This window comes from Triturus cristatus, chromosome 10 (genome assembly GCF_964204655.1).
Source record: "Triturus cristatus chromosome 10, aTriCri1.1, whole genome shotgun sequence".
Lineage (NCBI taxonomy): Eukaryota > Metazoa > Chordata > Amphibia > Caudata > Salamandridae > Triturus > Triturus cristatus.
The window spans coordinates 142,684,486-142,706,268 of NC_140593.1; the positions used below are offsets into that span (position 1 = coordinate 142,684,486).

Sequence of the window (21,783 nt, forward strand, 5' to 3'; positions counted from 1 at the left end):
ACGAGTTTAGACGTGTGGATTTACCGATACTGAGGGAACCCTTGGAATCACATTTTTCGGCAATATTTAACCCAAACAGTGTCCCATTAGATGAGGAAAGTGGGGAACTGACACTGGACTTAACCTTGGCCTCCCAACCAAGTGCATCCCTCACAGTGGCTGAGGTCGAGGAGTCTTCTGCGAGGGGAATCTGTATGAAAGCCCCAGGCCCTGATGGTATTCCACTAGACCTGTTCAAAAGAAACCACAACCTGTGGGCGCCCCTGCTCACCAATGTTTTCAAGGCTGTGGTGATCGGCCCCATTCCAACAACCTGGAAGGAGGCCATTGTGGTTCCAGTGTATAAAAAGGGCAACAGGAGTGACCCGCCTGTTACAGGCCAATTTCACTGATCAACGTCACTGCAAAGGTGTTGGGGCGGGTCGTCCTTGCACGCCTTGAGACCTGGGCAAGCAGCACAGGGATTATGTCAAAAATGCAACATGGTTTTAGAAGGAGGATGGGCACCACAGAACAGTGCCTCAATTTGTCTATGATTATGGGCAAGTACATGAAGGCCAGGAGGGGCTCCCTCCACCTGGCCTTCATGGACTTGTCCAGAGCTTTTGACACCGTTAATCGGGAGAAATTGTGGGGACTAATGGGGAAAATGGGTTTTGAAGAAGCTCTCATTTCCCTCCTGCGTAGGCTTTATACTTCTACTACGGTTGATATGGCCCATGGGGGAAAAGACTAGGCCCATTGTCTCCACAGAAGGTGTTCGGCAGGGGCGCATTTTAGCTCCATTTCTCTTTTTATTGTACTAATAGCTTCGAGGCATTTTTAATAGAGAAAGAAATTGATTTTCCTAGAATTGGAGGCAACCCGGTCCCTTTGTTGTCTTATGCTGACGATACCGTACTAATGACTTTGACAAGTAACAGCCTCCAAAAATCACTCAATGCTTTTACAGATTTTATGTCAGCACTGGACCAAAAAGTACATTTTATTAAATCATACATTATGGTGTGCGGCCCAAAATCAACTAAAACAAGAACATTTGCTATAAGGGGTAAGACCATCGATAAGTTTTACATATTTAGGGAAAGTTTTAATAATACTATGAATTGAGATTCCCGCATCACTGCAAGGGTTCAACATACTAGCCAGGTTGTGGAGGGGTTATTCCTCTTTGCCTGCAAGCTAGGCCATAAGCCGGTGACAGAGTTGGTTACCCTCTACAATGCTGAATGCTGATCTGTTGCATACTATGGGGCAGGAGTTTGGGGTTACCACAAAAGCAGACACCTACAGGTCTTGGAAAACAAATTTATAAAAAGGCTATTGACGACCCCAAATAGTGCCCCCACGCTATTTTGCCACCATGAGCTGGGGCTGGACTATCTTGAGAATCGAATAGATATTGCCCCGTTGCTCCTTTGGACAAAAATCTGGCTATCTGAGAACTTAATGTTCTAAAGGGAAGTTATTAAGGACTGCATCAACTTAGATAGCGCATTATCGATCCCTTGGCTCCAATTCGTGAAAGATAAACTCCATGAGATAGGCCTGGGGCACTACTATGACAACCCTACTAGTATCCACACAAATAGAAAGCCATTATAAAAGAGGCGCATTATTCTGGGGCAACTATGCGCCACTTACAAGTGGTAGCGACAGGTCCCTCACGCGCCTTCCCTGCACAGAAACAATTTATTTAACTTTTACCACCAACGTACAGGCACAATTCTTTTTGACTAGACTTCGCTTATGTACCTTGCACTTTCTCGTGGCATTCCACAAGCAATCAGAATGGGTTGATAAATTAACACCATGCTCATGTGACAATTTGGCAGCTCAGAGCACTCCGCACTTTATGTTGTTCTGCCCTCTTTATAAAGACCAGAGGGGAAAATCTTTAACCTCACTTTTGAGGGAAATCCGGCCCTGTACTTATATAGATGATTTTAATTTTTTGTACACCTTCTCTACTTTACCTATTTGCACTGCAGTTTCTAATTACATTAAAGTTGCAATATCTATAAGAAAACGCTAAGTCACAATAGACGAATAGAACTTTTGTAACCTTTTAAATAATAATCATTCATATTTATAAAATGTTATGGTCGATAATACAGACTGTCGCATTGGGTATTTGGCGTTGGGGATTAGATCCCTTATCTATGTGACTGAAGGTTATCGATTGCTTGTTTTTACTGATTTTATTTATACCACTGCACATATATGATATGAAAATTTTAAAGTGTACTGTATGTCTGTGAAACTTTTATGGTCTTTGGAACCAAATAAAGTCACTTTGACTTGACTTGTTCAGCATTCTGTTCATCTGTTCTTTTTGCATCAAATCTTTCTTTAACATCGAAGTATGTATGTTTTCAAGCCAGTGTTTACCTGTTTTTTGTTTTTTTTTTACAGATTTTGTATACTTGTTTTTGGAAGCAAACTCAGAACTGTTTGCCAGTAAAGATTTTAAAAAAAATATGTTTAAATTGTTGTTTTCATATATTGTTAAACACCCATAGTGCAATAACCGCATACTGGTAGGCAGGAAGGAGTTTAACACATAGGAAAATGAAGGCACAGGTCACAGATTAACAAACCAATATTTGCATGACAGAACCAACAATGTTCAGCGGTCCCATTTACACCATGTGAGCATAGCACATGAGGTGAATGAAGATCCAGGTAAGTGATAGGGAAAATGTTATTTTAAATATGGCATAAATACTATAGCATAGGTAGTGTAAACATAGAACCTATGGAACCCCCATCCCACGGATACTCACCGCGAAAGAGAAATCCAGCTGTTCTGCCATTCAAGGGGGAAAACAGCATCTTTTAAGCCTTTTAGCATCAATGTTTGGGAAAACGCCAGGGGTATTTTAGAGGGCAACAGAGTTTAGGACACGGCTGAGAGGGATAGTCAATGGCTGAGCCTGACTGTCTAGGGCAGCAGGGTGTGGTCTTCAGCCGGAAGGTTAGTACACCTGTAGAATTTGTCGAGGAAGCAAGGCTACATGTTAAAGGCCCAGCCACACAGCAATAAAGAACTACAGTGTTACTCCGATGAACGGCACAAAGGCAAGCTCCGACCCGCTGAGTGAGTGGGGCGTTTATAGTTCCGTCTCTACTGCCTATAAATACTGTCTGCATAATTTAGTTATTTTTGTTACTTTTTATAAATTTTCCAACAACAATGCATCTGTATATCGCATACACATGAGACATAACATTTCTCATTTCAGGTGTCCATAGAGTAACATACACATCAGTTAAATGCAAGAAGGATTGTTGTTCACCGCATTTGGTCAAAGACCCGCCATTTACAAAATATATTTTCTGAGAGCCTACTACACAACACAACAGATCAACTGACATTCTCGACATTACGTTCTATGCTAGTTGGGAGGGGAGCGAGGTCCAACTTCTGCTGCCAACTGGGCCATCAGGGTGGGTCTTTCTCTCCACAACTCTACCGTAGGGGAAATACAGATGCCCCCCCTATACTTATTCCACTTCCCCCATTTATGGTCCCACTTCCTGGAACAGCCACGGCCCTTGAACACCGTCTTCTCAGTGATCATAGCTGCATCCATATCTTTTGCCCAATCACTCACCCGCAGGCACTCAGCCACCCCCCATTTCTGGGCTATGTTGCGTTTGGCTACTATGAAGCCCATTGAGGCCCAGTTCTGCTCTGCCTGTGTGAGATCAGTAGTACCCCAAATATTGAGAAGACAAAGCTGGGGAGACATCCCCAGGGTCTTGTCACAGGTCCGCTCTATTTGGCGGGTAATCTTTTCCCAATAAGACTGGATTTGTGGACAGCCCCATAGTATATGTTCAAAGGTACCCTCTTGATTACAGTGTCGGAGACAAAGCGGGTGAGGGCGCCTACCCAATCTAAATAGAAGCTAGGCGTCAAAGTAGACCCGATGTAGAATCTTCAACTGAATAAGCCGTAGGCGCATTGGAATGGCCAACTCCCTGGTGGACGCCAGTGCCTCTCGCCAGTCGTCATCCCCCATAACTCCCAAGTCAGTCTCCCAGCTTATCCTCACTTTCAACATTGGATCTGCACGATTATTTACCAACTTCTTATAAGTGAGCGATATGGCCTTGTGATCCATGGGGTCCAGTAGTAATCGGTCTTCCAGAGGGGAAGAGTCAGGTAGAGGGGAGTGTTTTGGTAGGGCCGCCGAAATTGCATGACTAATCTGTAGGTATCTAAAGGTCTCAGATTGCCCCAGTTGATACTTTGTCTGAAGGTCCGCGAATGAGGCCAGCTTTCCCTTGACCCACATGTCCCTCACCATGGATATCCAATTAAGTCCCACTTGTCGAACCCCGGGCATCGACCAAGGCACCCCAAGGTATCAGGTTCCCACAATAGCATCGCCTTAGTCAGGCGTCCCTTCCAGCTCAGTTTCCTAGTGACCATGCGCCATGTTTCGACCGCCCGGGCTGTGGGTCCCGTCAGATGAAGTTTACGGGGGTTGGTAAAGAGCGCCCTATTGTACCCGCCCCTTCCCATAAGCCAGTGGCCCGTGCGAAAATTAGGCTTGTCATGTGAGTCAAACACCCACCTATTAAATCGGGGCTAGTTGAGAGGCCTGATAGTATAATCATAAGTCTGGGAGCCCTATGCCCCCGTCATACCAGCCCATTGTAAGTTTACTCAATGCTATTCGTGGAGCACGACCTTTCCACAATAGGCCCAGCAATATGCCATCAATTTGAGAGAAATAGGAGTCTGGAATGGGATTAGTAGTGTTTTGCAACACGTATAAAAAACGCGGAAGCGCAAGCATCTTGAACAAAGCCGCCCGCCCCAGGAGAGTGAGAGGTAGAGACCTCCAATGTGCAGCGCCCGATTGAAGACGTTGGAGGGGTCAAGTAGGTTTCGGTCATAGAAGAGGCCCACGTCCAGTTTCACAAAAATTCCCAGATAATGGAATCCTCTATTAGCCACCGGGATCTCGTAACCCCTAGGAATAGATGGGGAGAGCCCCATAGCATATTGTCGCATAGGCTCAGGAGAGGAGGAGGAACAGGAAAGGACCCTCGTTGATTATACCTTTCCGCCCCATCTACAGGACGCAGGCGGCCCCTTTAATGCGGCCTGGCTCGCCTCGGAGGCTGGGAGTCCTGCTCTGACGTCACCATCAGAGCACCAATCGGCTGCGGAGATCCCACGTAAAGAGGACGCCAGCGACAAGGGAAGCGCGAAAGCCCACGGAGGAGAAGGAGTCAGGGAGCGATCGAGGACGGAGAGCGAAGTAGCAGACAGAGGACGAATTGTGGAGACCCGAAGAGGAGGAGAGGGAAGAACCAGCGACGGGGGAGTCGGAGGGCCAGGAAGCCAACTGCACTGCTTCTCGCCCCGCCACGTGCCAGGAGGAGCGTGGCTGGGAAAGGTACGGGACCTGGTCCTGGGCTTTGTTTCTACACGGGGAGGGAGGTAGCTTTCTTTTGGTTGTTGTTGGGGAGGTCACGGGGTACGAATCCGGTATAGTTTTTTTGTTGTTGGGGGGGGGGGGGGGGGGGGGGTTACGTCCAACCACAGTCACCCTGATTCACGGCCAAGCGTACTTTTTGGTGGCGGACCCCGGTGACTCCTCACTCCCTTTCCCCTACACTTTCTATGAGACAAAGAGAGCAGTAGGTCTAAAGTGTGGTCTCTCTTTCGTTCATGCCCCTCGGAGCCCCAACGCCGGACCCAGAACCCCAGGGGAAGGAGAGAAAGAAGAACTCTGGACCAGAGGAAGAGACCGGGACTTGTTCCAACCTGTATTGTGTACTGTACTTGACCATTAAAGATAGACCATACCCCTCGATACGGACTCTGTCCCTCTTTGGTCCAATCACGGGCCAGTACCCAACCTCACACGTATACATTTGGGACTTGGACCAGCTTATTTGATAGCTCGAGTGAGCACCAAAAATATGGAAGATGTTAGTACCAGTCACAGAGATTGCGTCGGAGATGCTAGATACAAGAGGATATCATCCGCGTATAGCGAGATGCGGTCCTCGTGATCCGGCGTCCATTTGATCCCCCGTATCCTGGGTTCACCCCGAACCCATACCGCCAGCGGTTCCAATACTAGGGCAAATAATAAGGGTGAAAGGGGGCATCCTTGTCTTGTGCCCCGATGGAGGGGGAAAGCAGCAGAGCTGTGGTTATGGACTACGACATGTGCAGTGGGTTGCGCATAGAGGAGCCTAATCCAACGTATTAACTTGGGTCCGGATCCCATGCGAGACAAAACGGCGAAGAGAAAGTCCCACTCTATAGTGTCGAACGCCATGGCGGCATCCAATGATAGTAGGATTGCGTCTTCCTCGATGGCATGGATCCTACCCATGAATCCAGATTGATCCGGGTGGACCAGTTCTGTTATATAAGGGAGGATCCGATTAGCCAGGAGCTTTGCCAGGATTTTGGCCTCTACGGTTAAAAGGGAGATGGGAGATGGGACGATCCGATCTACAGTCTTCCACCGGCTCAGTTGGTTTGTGTATAACAATTATAGCGGCCGTGCAGACATCCGCCGGTAGGAGACCAGAATCAAAACACTCCTTATAGAGACTCAACAGGTGAGGGGCCAATATTGAGGTCATGGGTTTAAAAAGCTTGATTGGTAGCCCGTTTGGGCCCATCGCCTTGCCGGACCGAACCTCGTGTATGGCCTTTTGGATCTCCGTCTCCGTAATGTCTGCCTCCAACTGTTCCCTACCCTCCGGGGAAATGTCGACCACCTTAAGCGTAGCTAGCAAGTCTGCCGACATTGGGGCTGAAGAGGTCTGCGGAACCCTATAGACTTCCTCAAAGTAAGACGCAATAGTGTTGGCAATCATTTGAGGGTCTGTGAGAAGTGTGCCATCTGGGCTGGTTATCGCTCGTACCCATCTCGCAGCCTGCTCTTTGCGTTCCAACCACACCAGGAGTTTGCCCGTTCGCTCTCCTTGTTCATAGATCCTATGTCGGGAAGATAGAGACCGCATCGTTGCTTCCTCTAAAAGAAGTTGCCTATACTCTTGCCTTTTAATTGCGAGGCAGTTCTGGTCCGCCCGGTTGGGGCTATGTGCCACCACCTCTTCCAGTCTCAACATATCCGCTTCCATCTCCACCACCCTCTTATTTCGTTTGTTCTAATAATCCACTAAGGACGACAGCGCCCTACCCCGTATATCCATGGTTGTATTTTAATGGTGCCGGGGCGTCTGGACTGGGAGATGCCAAAGACTGTGGCGACTCGGGAGTGATCGGAAATTCCACGGGCGAGCCAACTCGAGCTCCTAAAGGTGCGAATGTCTTGGGCAAGAGTGAATATGTAGTCTATTCGAGATTGACTGCCGTGAGCCCCTGATTAAAATGTGTGTGTAACGTGTTAAGCCATCGCCATATATCCACCACCCCCAGAGGGTTTGCAAACTCAGATAATTGCGGGCCCCTCAGCGGATCATCCCGGGGCAGTAGACGGTCTCGAGACCCATCCATCGTGAGGTTAAAATCCCCCCCCCCCCCCCCCCCGAGTATTAACACCCCCAAAGGCATAGTCAGCAACAAGGCGCCCACATCACGTAGCGTCAGTTTTTGTAGCCCCGGGGGAGCACAGACCGAGACAACATTAAAGACCTGTCCCTTCCATGTGCCCGTGACTGCAGCGTATCTCCCCTGAGCATCGGTCCAGGTGTTATGAACAATACACGGACATCCCTTTATGATGAGGATCCCCGCCCCCTGGAACCAGAGGTGAACCCACAGTGGACCACCATTCTTTAGCCTTTTCTATTCAGGGCCCCACAGGAGTTCCAGACCAAATGTGTCTCCTGCAGCATCACCACATCAAACTCCTGACGTTTAAGATACCGCAATACTACACCCCTCTTTATCTTGTCCCCCTAGGCCACTGGCATTCCACATGGACAAACTAAGCGTCGAGCCATGAGCCATCTATCTTGGCAATGAGAGACATAAGCATCCAGGTGTACTTGCCTGCTAGAAGATCCCCGGCCCCTCCCCCTAATACACAGCAGAATATTTGTGATGGCCTGCCGTCATGTACACGGACTTGACACAGAGTAACTGTGGTGAACATTTTAGTGATAGCGAGGAACCATGCGTTGCGAAGCACCGATACAAAACATAATAAACACAACATGAACAAACCCTCCCCTCACACCCAGACTGAACCCTCCCCCCGCCTCCCTGCACAACGGGACAAAAACCGCCCGCCACCCCCAACTTGCAGAGTGCCTGTCGCCCACCCTTGTCAACTTCAGGAACGTGAGCAACCCCACTCCCTAGAGCATCTATCACATCATCAAATATCTAGCCCTGGCCAGATACCCCCCCCCGATGCCGTAACCGTATGAGGAAGATGATCACACCTGTGCACTCATGACCATCCGGACCTCGCGATCAGTACAGGACCAAATTTACCTGGATATGTCCCTCAGAAAACTTACTGAAGAAATGAGGCAAAAAACCAACAATTAGTCCCTGCACCCCAACAGAGTCAGAAAGAAATCAAACCAGTCCCATGCATGGTCCTTCTTCCGCTATCATCCAGAGGGACCTCGTACTTCCGAATCAGAGGGCGCAAGGAACGTCTCTGCTGGCGCCACTCGTCGGCACCCCCCGCCGCAGGCGTGGATATGTGTGGCTTCTTACCCACTGTTCGCCAACCATCCAACCAGTCCCAAGCGTCCTCCGGCCTGGCAAAGAAACACAGCTTTCCATCTGATTCAATTCGGAGCTTCGCGGGAACAACATGGCACACTTAATCTCCTGTTCCCTGAGGGCTTTCTTCACTTCGAGAAAACTCCGGCGTTGCTTCTGGACCCTCAGGGTAAAGTCCGGGAAGAATGTGACATTACGGTTGTCGATCGTCAATGGAGGGGCTGCTCTCGCAGTCTGTAAAATCACATCACGGTCAAGGAAATTAAACACACGGGCCAGCAGCGGACGGGGAGGTGCTCCTGGTTTCGGCCTACCCTGTGGCACTCTATGGGCTCGTTCAATGGAGAAGCATTTGCATAAGCCTCGGAGTTGGAGACTCTTTAGAATCAGCTCCTCTACGCCGCTGGCCTCTCCGCTCGTTCAGGTACACCAAGAATGCGGACATTATTGCGGCACATCCTGCCTTTATAGTCGTCAAACTGGAGGGCCATCGCCTCCTGGGAGTTGCGTAGATCAGCCACCTGCTTCTTGAGGAGGGCTGTGTCAGTCACCAGTTTGGAGGTCGTGCCCTCAACTGTGCTCACCCGATCCGCCATTTTCCTCATGTCGTCCCTCATTAGTGCCATCTCCGTGGCCATGGTATCTATTCGGGTTTCAAGAGAGGTCCGCACCGTGGTGATTGCCGCCAGGAGGTCTTTGTTCGTGGGCTCTGAGTTCTCATCCTGCACTCTGGCAGTCCCTGGCCTTACCTCTTGGGATTTTTGCCATGCAAACTTCTCCAGCTTGGCTTGCGTCACTGTTCTTCCACTGCAGCCCGTCGCCATCTCAGCTAGGTGGGAAGAGTGACGATATAGGGCCAGGGAGCAACAGCTACTCACCGCCGCCTGCAGCGGGATCCCCCACTCGGCCTGTCGGCTTTGGCATGTTGCTCTCCAATCCCACATCACCCCGACGCCTGTATACACTCCTCGGATACTCCTGGAGGGGGAGGAGGGTCTGGTTATTCACCACAGCTCCGGGTCCAAAGTACCTTCAATTAGGTATCCAACATAAACCTTCGGCCTGGTGGCCCCATGCTTGACAGACTCGTGAGGTCCCACCAGTGTAATAGACCCAGCACTATCCTCAGTAGTTATGGAGTCTCACACAGGGACTGCTATTTTGAAGCTTTATGGCCGAGAATAAGGTAAAAAACAAATGTTGGAATGCACACTTGTTCAAAATGGCTGTCACAAGTAGAAGTCTTTCCATATGTCTCAGTCATGAAGTTAAAATTCTAGCACTTCTTTTTCACTCATGTTATGAGGGCTCCTGATAGGTTGTTTTTGAAAATGCAAATGCTGACAACCTTGCTAAATTTCGAAGTGATTAGTCTATGATTAGGTTCACGATTAGGTTTACATTCCGGGCTCTTATCAAGGAGGCTCATGCAGGATTTTGAGTCACGTTTGGAGACGTAACATTCTGGATATCACACTAATTTGATGTAGTACGTACATCACTGTCCACTTAACAGCTGGTGAACCATTGATGTTGGAATTCCGATAGATCCCAATCACCCTGTGCCCTGACGAAGTTCAACCATTTGAATGAAATGCATTGGCTGGAGTTCATGTGTTCTTGATGGAATTTAAAATAAAGAATTTGCTTTACACAAAGGAACTGTACAGTCTCGTTCATTGAATAAAGACACGTTTGGATGTGCACCACTCCAGATCTACATAGTTTCCTAATCTGCTTGGCAGTTTGCACCTTGCAACGGCTGGTGCAGGAGCTGCATGTGCACACCGCCCTCAATCACGACTTTGAACTGTTATTAAAAGGAACTAAGCAGAGAGGTGGGGCTACTGTGGTCCGCCATTGGTTCTTTGTTAATTTTTTTCACAATCATAATTTACTCTCCTTCAAATCATCCTTGTACAAAAGATCGGGAATATGAAACCACCCATGTTTAGCAAAATGAAGCTGAGATTTGTAAAATAGAAAGCAGGGAGAAAGAACACACCTGTCTCAGACTATTTTTCACAAGGATCTTGCAATGTTAAAGTGCCATTTAAATCAATTTCTACTTGTGTATAAATTTCAGTATTAAGCATCTCCTAAGTGATAAAAGTGATATGAATATTTTTATTTTTTCAAGCTTAAGCCATAAGTTTTCTCTATCGATAAAATCAAATACTGAGCATAAAATCGAAAAAGGAACACAATAAATTAGCTGCTTGGTAGATCGATTTACTGCTAGAGTCCATCGAGCCAGACAGTGATCTAACCCTCTCAAAATCTATCTTGTTCAATAGGAATAAGATTATTACCTTAAATTCAGTCAGTTAGGAGTTGTAGTTAAAACATACAGTTGTGTCCAGATATCAGTTAAACTGATTAACATGTAATTTTTTTGTGGTTTGATTACAGCCACCTTTCAAAATATTAGGAAGGTTCCAGATTTTGTAACGCATTTGAAAAAAAATAGATATGAGATAAGCAACATAACAAATGGTGTTTTATTATCATTGCGGTAAGGTAATCTGGACTTGCTGTTCTGTCAAGCTATAATTGTGTCACTATTTTCTATTGATATGGTTAATTAGATATCAACTAAAACATCATTTGTATTATATGAACGATGAGTAGAAAGTGCAGTAATATGTCTATAAAGTTAATCTCGATAGCTTGCCTGTACCTCATTGTAAATCATATTGAATAAATGAGGTTTGTTATTAGAAGAACCTTTTCAGATGAGGTTCTACAATTTCTTTCAGGCCTGTGAGGGTAGGGCTTTAGCCATTAAAGCCCAGTATTTTTAAACATAAAATTTGTTTTGTTACTCAAAAACGGTTTATAAAAATTACATTGAAATACATTCCTGGTCACCCTCTTTCATCATTTGAATTATTTTCTTTCTTATGTTTATTTTTGGCAAATTATTGACCCATTTATTCATGGGCAAAGATTTTATAAAGGTAACTTGCATTTCTATGTATAGAGACCTTCAAGCAATCAGCAACTGTTGCATAGCATTACAATCTAATTCAATCAATTTCTTCATTTAATGCAGAATAAACAGCTGAGGGAGGAAACGCATTGGGAGATGTTGAAGGAGCTGTAACCATAGACCTTTTACTCTTGTAGCAAGGTAACAAGTATATTGGTCTGCCAGCAGAAGAGCTCTGTTAGGAGGGATAGTTATGAAAACTTTTACTGTGAAAGGCCAATGAGGACTCCCAAACTATTGTAAAATTTAAAATATTTAATGTTTAATGCAAGGCTCATACAAAACTATAGTCTACAGGACCAGTTAGGGGGACATGGCACAAGGTACAAACTCATCTCTAGATTATTAAAAAAAAAGTTTCCTAAACTAATGGAATCCCAGTTTATACTATGATGAAACTTAAATATCATAGAAGTCAGAATCACCATTGCATGCGAGTAAAAATGCTTCCGAAGCTTGTTTGGCCAATTTTTCACCTCCTCTAGAATAGACTAGGATTCCCCAGCACCTCAGGCCTGTGTGTGAAGGGAACATAATCAAACATCTCTCCATCCCTGATTTGAGGAAGCGTGGGTTACTTCTGTTACATGTATTCTCCCCTAATTACTTCTCCATAGATGTCCATGTTCATAGACTGCAAACAATTGGATTATTATTTGGGGTGGAGGACTACCCACCTCAAGGAATAATCCAAACCATTGTAAAAGTGAATCCTCAAAGTCACAAAATTAACTTGAGCACTTAGAGACTCCGAGGGTGTCAGGCAGAGGCCAACAGCAGGACCCAGTACAGGTTCAGTTGGGATTCGTTAGCTGGAGTAAAGGTTGCAGCACTTCTAGCTTGCTGTGCTCCTGTAGCGTGAACAGGAGGTCAACCTATGACCCTTGGAGTCGACTTCTTTGTCCTGGGTACAAGAGGGAGCAGGTCTGGGAACAGATAGTTCCAGTCCTCTTCTGTTCTTCCTCAGGTCCAGCAGTGTTCTAAAGTGAGTGACTAGAGAAGCCACATTTATGCCTGGCACGAGCTAGTGCATAGTGGGCATATCCTAACCAATGAGATGAAATTTCACAGGGCCAACCCTACCCACTTTGAGCATATTCAAGATAGTGAAAGTCTTCGGCCACATTAAACTTGGGCTCTGAGGGCTGGGAGTGTATATGGCGAGTGTTCAATGGAAATCCTTGTGTCCTCCAACATCTGACACTGAAATCCAGTTTAAAGCAGCCATATAAACCTCTCTTCCATTTTTGTACTTTTATTTCCTGGAAATGTCAGAACTTTGTTTTTGCAGGTAACTAGAGTAATAAGAATGACAGCCTTGGCCTGCCTTCTTTTCGCAGCACTTATTTTTTAGGAATCTGGCTGTGATGGCTAAAGGAGGCAGGCAACAATCATTTCATTCAGCCCTGGCACAATGAAAGCCAAAGCTGTAGTATCACCTTGGCATTCAAGTTCTTTCATTTGAAGCCACTAACGAATGTGGGCAGCCTTGCGCTGCAGAGGCAATGGAATTGCTTGGCTTGCAATAAAAAAAAATGTTCTTAGGCAAATTTTCATTAAAGACAAAAAACATAAAACAACAATGTAATGTCATCTGAATGCTAGGAACTAATTAAGTGGGTGGGGAGTTGTTTCTATATTTTACATTGTTGGTTTACGTCAGTTATTATTTTTTGTCTTAGCATACACACTGTGCTAAAGGTGAAAACCCTTTACAAAAATGTAATCAGTATCTCAGTCAATTTTAATTGGATCAGAGCATGTAGCTTGTGACCCTGCACATGTTGTACCGGCGTACTGCCCTTGCTCTGCTCCTGGACAGGAAAGACGCACGCACGCCATAGGAGGGCAGCAGGGGAGAGGCCGGTGAGCCTTAGCATTTGATCCCTAAAGGACATACCTTACAGCGCCCGGCCCACCAGTTTCATCTCCCACATCTGCATTCTTCTCCATGGGGGGTGGGGATTTTAGTCAGGTGGGAGTACGCGGTCAGTGTCTCCATGTTCTTCCTGGCCCTTCTTCCCAGAATTTTCTGGGAAGGAATTCTGTGCATTTGGGAAACCCAATCCAAGATTCCTCATGCTTTTAGCTCCCTTTCCTTAATTCATCATGGCGACTTGCAACTTCCTAGGAGGTACTTCCTGCTCCAGTAGCATCTATTCCATTTTTTCCACTTGCCCCTTGCGTCACACTTCTTCAATCCTGTGGGTGTGTTTTTTCGCTCCGGTTTCTCCCAGTTTTCCTGCTAGGTGGATTCTCTCCTTTCTGTGTGTCCAGCTCGTCCCTGTCTGGTAGTGTTATTCCTTGGTTCCATACAACCTGTGGTTGCTGCCATAAGGAGGCTTTTGCCTCAGGGCTTTTTCCTCCTCTGGAAATCTGGAAGGCACCATCTGCTTTGGCGTTTCCAAGTGTTGGAAGAATTGTTGGCTACTGGAAGGGGGTCACCCATACCTCAGGGAGACCAAAACTGTAAAACCACAGGTTTCAGGGGCAACTCACGGTCAGAGGTTGCCTTATGAACGCCCGACAGACCTGACAGCAGAAGACCAATAGGAAGGACTGCTCTCAATCTTAGGTCTATCATACCTATCTGAACAGCCACAGTCACCTTTTCATAGTCTGAATACAACAACAAGCAGATGAAAGGTCTGCATGGATCAACATCTACAGAATATGTTACCATGCATCCATTTTAACAAGAAACCCATGCCATAATCTCAAATTTTGGTTAGCTACAACATAAGCACAGAGAAGCTGTGTACCTATTGTTGTAGAGTTTAAACACACAACTATTCGGAGCGCATGTAGAAGGGCTGTAGCTAGCACAAAGAAGATCTGATGGTGCGTACAGCCTAGAGAAGAAAAATAGATGACACTTACTTTAAGAATTGTGACAGCATGTCTTTCACCATCTTTTGTCCAAAGCGGCACCATTCCCAGTTTTACTGCAACAAGACCAACTCGAAAGGAACCTGGATTACAACATAAGCAGGTTTGTTAGGCAAAGTAAACTGAGAAACTAACATTTTGATTTGAAAATTTCATTCCAATATTAAAACACCTTTTAGCCCCTTACAAAAGACTCTTCGGTCTCAAAGGCCATCATATCAAAACGGAGGCTCGACGTAGATTTGGGTCGATCACACAAAGGCTGACCACCAACCTGCTTAGTTTATTTTTTAGCAGGTTCAGCACAAAGCATCTCAAAGCAAAGCACAAAGAATAATGAAAAACACAAAATGTATTACATTGTAGTACACATAAGGATTGAAATCCAGTCTTACAGAAACTCAAAAGTACAAGAATGTATTCACCGTTTCATTCCAAGACAATTATTGCCAATTGTCAGTTTATTCAGCCAGTACGCTAACAATCTACCTGCTCTCTCACAACTTCCAATATTCTTTTCTAAATAAAACAGTATGCAACCATCCTAACTGTTGTGTAAGCTCTGAGGAATCACAAAGAATGAATGCGTGACACAGCCAGCAATCCCCAGGGAAAGTGGAGGGCGGATCGTAGCTGGGCTGAGAGAGGGCTGCTCTATAGAGAGGCTCCGCCAGCTGGGCCCATAATCCTCTCATTATCCGCTGATCGCGGGGCCACCCATCCAGTGCCCTGACCACAGCAGTGACCTTACCTATCGGCACACCTGCTGGAGTGGTCTGGCCCCAGTCGCAACCGCGACAGGTTTGGGCCTGCTCAAGCCCCCTGGCCAGGAGAGAGACCCAGGATGTAGTGGGGCCCTGGAAACATTTCAACAACTCCTTCAGGCCGCAAGAAAACTGCCCACAGACTGCCTGGACTTTGCTATTGATTTCGGTGGATAGACCCCAGCTGCTTCCCATTGGAGAACTGCCGATTGCGGTACGTGGCTATTGCGATCTCCACCAGTCTTGATCATAGGGAAGCATGATGCCAAAACAGTCTAAGCTTTCCTTTTAGGGCAGGTGCCCCAGCCATCAGATGGATCATGAATCGGGGTCTGAGGACTCTCCAGATTGTGCTGGGCAGGAACAGCAACCAGATGCTGATCTCAGGGAGCTCCTGGAGGATGTTAAGACAAGTCTGAAGGCAATAGACGCTTAGCTGGATCTCCTGACTAGACACCTAGACCAAGTAAAACAACGAGTAGCTAAGCATGAGGATAAACTCGATCACATGGCAAATTGCGTATATGATGCAGATGATGCACATGCAGACTCCAAACAACAAGTATTGAAGTTGGGCAGGGTGCTTGAGCTCATAAAGGCCAAACATGAGGACCTTGAAGCGTGTTCCAGGCACAATAACCAGAGAATTAGAATCCAGAATCCACTGCCATTGCGAAAATGGAATACTAGGTGGAGAAAATGCTGGGGAAGATCTATCCCCAGTCTTCATTGTTGAGCAGGTGTATCACTCACTAAGTCAACGGCCGCCTCTAGGAACACCTGCCTGCCCTATACTTGCGTACCTCTTGAATTATAGAGACTGAGATGTGGTTCTGCGGCTGGCGCGTGAGTGGGGGTCCATTCACTATTGAGGAAACCGCCTGTCATTCTACCTGGATTTCACAATGTTGGTGCAGGCCAATCCCTGCAAATTTCTACCTGTCAAGCAGTTGCTCGAGAGCGCGGAAATTCCGTATGCGTTGCTTTACCCAGCCAAGGTGCAGATCACCATAGACTGCAAACCACACTTCTTTACGGACGCCAAGTCCACACTGAAATTTGTTAAGCAGATTACCAAAGATGAACGCACACACAGGAACCTGGCGTGCAAGACGGATGAGAATATATTAAGTGACAATGATTGAGAACAAGCCTTCTCAGGCACTGTGATTTCTGGGCCTCCTCGCTCGGGTGATATTAGCCGATATTTGCATCTAACATGATCCAACCTTGTCGGACCGCCCTGTATGGGTACGCCCCTATATATATATATATATATATATATATATATATATATATATCACTCCACCCTGTCACTCTTGTGGGATAAATAATCCTTATTTGCACAGGGTGTCCCCCGGGTTTTCCCCGGTCTAGTCACCCAACCGGTTTCAGTGGGGTTGTTCGCCCGGACTTGCTCTACCCCCAGGGATGTTTCCCACTCAACTGTTTATGTTGAGAGGGGAATGGCCAATGGTTCAATGCTTAATGGGCTGCTGGGGTGGCGGGGGAAATCTGATACTCAACCAAGTTTGGGGGTTGGTGAGGGAGGCGAGCGGATTGTTCTATTTAAATGTTTGTTATCGACTTCCACTCAATTCGAAACCTTTATAGCTATCACAAACAATCTGAAGGCTGGTGTTCACCGCCACTGCATCCTTCCACTAAGCCTTCATGCGTCCACTTACATTAAGAACATGGAACATCTGCAGCCTTAATGATCATCGCAAGGCACGTCAGGTGTTCACATATTTACAAAGGCACTCGCTAGATTTATGCTTATTGTAGGAGCTTCACCTCATGGAGGGGACTATTACTAGACTGCAATCCAGGTGGGTGGTGGAAATGCATGTAGCCACCTACTTTAATTACGGTCAGGGCGTGGTGATCCTTATTAGACACGGCTGGCATGGCACACGCGCAGAGTTCAGTGTGACACTCAGGGCAGATTTGTTCTACTTTCGGGGGGAGGGGAGGCTCTAGATCACCCAGACAAGACGCCCCCATCACGTGCTGTGGCCCAGCTGAGCCTTATTATGGAAGACTTTGACTTGACTGACCTCTGGAGCTTCCATCATGCCAAACAAAAGGAGGGCACATGCATAAACACAGCCCATACTTTGTGGTCGAGGATAGTTTATTGGTTAGTATCGCAGGATGTCCTGGTATGGACGGCCCAAGTATCCCATTTACTGCAAACGCTCCCTGACCATGCTCCAGTCCTACTAGAGTTGTTACTCCCAGAAGGTCTCCCCGAGCCTTTATTTGGAAACTTCCAGACTGGTGCCCTGAGAGATCAGGTATTTATGGAAGATATTAGAGCAGCAATTTTGGACTACTTTGAGCACAATTATAAAGAGGATATATCCAGGGCCTCCCTTTGGGAGGCCTTCAAGTGGTTATTGGGGGAGCATGCATTGCCAAACAGACCAGCGTCCTCCACGCCATGCGGGGAGAACTGGCACGTCTGGAGACGAAATTAGAGAACTCGAATTGCAGTTTTATAATGATTGTGAGGTTTCCAGGCTTGCAACCATTCGGAGTAAAGTCTCTGAATATAAGGAGGCTGCACAGCGGGAGTTGCACTATCTAGGAAGGGAGACACTTACCAGATACTTTAGAGAGGGAGACAGACCGGGCAAATCCTTCGCTCAGTTACTGTGCAAGCCCTGGGGAAGCGACTACATAACTGAATTACAGGGTAACAATTCATGTGTACACATCAGCACGGAAGCGGTCAAATGGGCCATGGGGACTTTTTTCTCATACCTATATAGAACTAGTCAGGATTCCACTCCTTCAGACCTCTCGGCCTACCTAGACTTGTTCCAACTTTTGTGGCTGCTGTTGTAGAATGCGATAGACGATACTTGGAATGAGCCATTTATAACAGAGGAAGTCATTGGGGTAATCAGTGCTGTGCCCACAGACAGGGCTCCTAGCCTTGAAGGCTTCCCTGCTGCATTTTTAAAGAAAAGGCTCCTTTGCTTGCCCTGTATCTATTAGCTATGTATGCTGAGTCTCCCTCTTCGGGTGTTCTTTACCCCCACCCCCTCCTTGCAAGAAGCCCTCAATGTCACAATACTTAAATCTGGAAAGGACCCCTGCAGCTGCGATTCATATTGTCCGCTTTCCTTGATCAATAGGGACAAAAAGAACCTTGCCTCACGCCTCTTCCCACTTTACTTCCAACTGTGGTGATGCCGGACCAGGCAGGCTTTGTACCCGGCAGGTCCACCTCTCATAATCTCAGCAGTTTTTTTGCACTCCTTCATACCATCGACACATCTTTACACACGGCAGCAGTTTTTCTAGACACCGGCAAGGCATTTGGTTCCCTTCTATTTGCTCTGCCGACACGTCTTGGCTTGAGTACAACCTTCATTAAATCTATCGGGCTGCTCTACTCTCAAAATACGGCCCGTTTGATAATCAATGGTAGCATCTCTGAACCCTTTGCAGTAACTAGTGGTACCCGCCAGGGGTGCCCCCTATCTCCCATACACTTCGCGACTGCGATGGAGCCGATTGCAACTCGTCTTCACCAACAGCACACACACTGTGGGCTGGCATTTACCCTTTTCAGAATATTAGTAGTACCCGCCAGGGGTGCCCCCTATCTCCCATACTCTTCGCGACTGTGATGGAGCAGATTGCAACTCGTCTTCACCAACATCACACACACTGTGGGCTGGCATTTACCCTTTGCAGAATATTAGTGTTGTATGCAGATGAGGTTACCTTAAATGTCAGAGACCCGCATGTCAATTTGAACCATCTTATTAGGGAATTCACCAGATTAGGCGGGATGTCAGGTACTGAAATAAACTAGGCAAAGTCAATTGTGTGCCACCTGATAGACGTGACACCCCGAACTGAATTGGAGTTCCCCCTAGTATGGGCGGATAGCCCTATTAAGTATCTCAGGTGTGGCTCAGCAGAAATATTGACAAACTATGGAGACATAATTACAGCCATCTACTTACTTGGCTGGACGACAGACTTGAGGGCTGGAAGAGACTTTCACTGTCCCGGATGGGCCGCCTGGCCATAGCGAAAATGATAATTGTCCCCAAATTTCTCTACCTTTTCACTACCTTACCACTTCGTTTGCCCCTTCCGTCAACAAATCAGAGCCCGTCTTGTCTTTGCCTGGGCAGATGGCCATGTTGCTTGCCCCACATCTATTAGCTATGCATGTGGATTCTCTCTGGAGATCATGACACTTCTCTTTGAACAGGGCAGCCTAGGTGCCCCCGACACAGATTATATTATTTGAGTGCAGAGCCCAGTTCGCCCAATATTGGCTTTCCTGTTCAATTCCTGACCCACACTGTCCCTAAATGTGACTGTGTGGCACCTTGCCCTTTACAGATGGCGCTATTCCTGCCCCTAGGTGCCCGTGGGAGGGAATCGACACTGTGGCATGCACGGTGTAGGAGTGGGGTGAGACACGGTATAGGGCCCGTATTGCTAATCTCTGCCCCATCTGTACTACTTGTTAGCATAAGCTACATCTCACATCTACCCTGATGGCACCATTTATGCAACGCAGAAAGTTTTGCACAGCGGTGATGCTACCAATTACGCTGCCACCATCCGGGTGTTTCATACCTCGTTTGCTGATGCCCTACCTGAATTCCAGGTGCTGTAGACGTTTCTGAACTCCCAATCTTCTCGTAACCTTGTCACGGGTTTATATGCTGGCATGCAGAAATCATTGCTTATATGCACTCCCATGAGCAAAAGCGCTTGGGATGCTGACATTATACCCCGCTGAAGGCCGCACAGTTGAGCTACTGTTGCACCCAGTCACGTGCGCTATCCTCTAACTACCGCCCCCATTTTATTAATTTTAAATACATACAGCGACTGCATCATACCACCGAGAGATTGTTTAAAATGGGCCTGGGCACAGACACGCAATGTAATCATTGTTCCTTCCCAACTGCCGGCTTCCTACACCTTGCTTGGGATTACCCAGGAATCTGCGATTATTGTAATGAAATTTTTACTATGCTTGCTGATATTATGGATCACTCCCTTGAAAGCTCTCCCGGTCTTGTGCTGCTGAAATATGTTCGAGTGGTGGGGCCTAAGAAGTGCAAACTGGCGGTGCTTATCCTTCTGCTTGCTAAGTGCAGGGTGGCGATGAGGTGGGGGGGGGGGGATGTGCACCACCACTTGCAGCAGACTGACTCAAAGATGGCACCTATTGCCATGAGAAGCATACAGCCTTTTGGGATCTCATGCCCGTACGTTCCCGGCCTAAAGACATTTGGCTCCCACTGGAGGAGTTTCTCCGTGCCCATGCAGATAGGACTGAGATGGCTGCTGAAGAGACTGGGCCATCAAGCCACTTCACTGATACCTGAATAAAACTCGTCTTGTAGCAGCCCACCATTATAAGGCCTTTGTTATTCACTGCATGATGTGGACATTACCAAAATCACCATTTCAATTGTGAATGATATATGTTTCGATGAGTGGCTGTCCTTTTCTCTTTGTCCTCTGTTTTTCCCTTTGCTTGTTTTTCCTGTGCAGTAGACTTTAGTGGACAATATCTCCTCTACGGTAATGTGACAATGCATAGCTATCACATTTGTACTTGCTGTTATTGTCAACTCTGTATAGTTTGGAAACTTAATAAACAGAATATTAAAAAAAAACCTGAATGCTTGCTATGCTGCCCAGAAGATGAAATAGGTTTTCTACACATGAGAAGGACATGATCCAAAACACTAGAGTGAGGTTCTGGGTGACCGTGCTGTGCAAGCTACACCCAGCAAAGTAACAGGGTTGGAGGGGGATATTTGCTGTCTACCCTGGGCAGTGCCTGCTGGGTATTGTCCTGAAACCCAAAAATAGCAAGTTCAATGTTTCTGCTGAATTTGTTTTTGTTGGCATTAGGACTATGCACATTTTACCACTAGTGAGAAAGTGCTTGTGCTTTCCCTTTTAAACATGATGAAATTGGCTTATCCACTATTGACATCTTTATTTTACTTTTAAGTCCAGAATAAAATGGTTCTACATGTACCCAGTGCCTGTAAAGTAAATGCTGTTAGCGGGCCTGCAGCACTTATTGTGGCACCCATTAAATTAGCCCTTTAAAAATATTTTAAGCCGGCCATTGCAGCTTGTTTATGCAGTTTTAACCTGACATTTTGACCCGGCAAAAATTAACCTTTTGCCAAGTCTAAACCGGCCTTTTTAATACATATATACAACCCCTAAAGTAAGACCCTACACAGTGTATAGGTCAGGGTTCAGTGTATTCAAAAACTTGGACATGTAATTTTAAGTTTTACATGCCCTGGTAGTGAAAAATTCCTAAATACGCGTTTTACTGCTGTGAGGCCTTCCTCTCCCATAGGAAAACATTAGGTTACCTTATTACATTTAATAAGTGATAACGTTTGTTTGTTTGGAGGCAGGTAGACATATCA

General features: G+C 46.5%; 1 protein-coding gene across 1 annotated transcript in view; it reads right to left on the reverse strand.

Annotated features, from left to right (window-relative positions):
* The window catches only part of MRPL3 (mitochondrial ribosomal protein L3), a 291,539-nt gene that overhangs the window by 203,786 nt on the left and 65,970 nt on the right, over positions 1-21,783 (reverse strand). Inside the window, exon 3 of the mRNA XM_085630663.1 lies at positions 14,562-14,653. Coding sequence (XP_085486789.1) covers positions 14,562-14,653 — 92 coding nt within the window. The remainder of the gene's footprint in view (positions 1-14,561; positions 14,654-21,783) is intronic.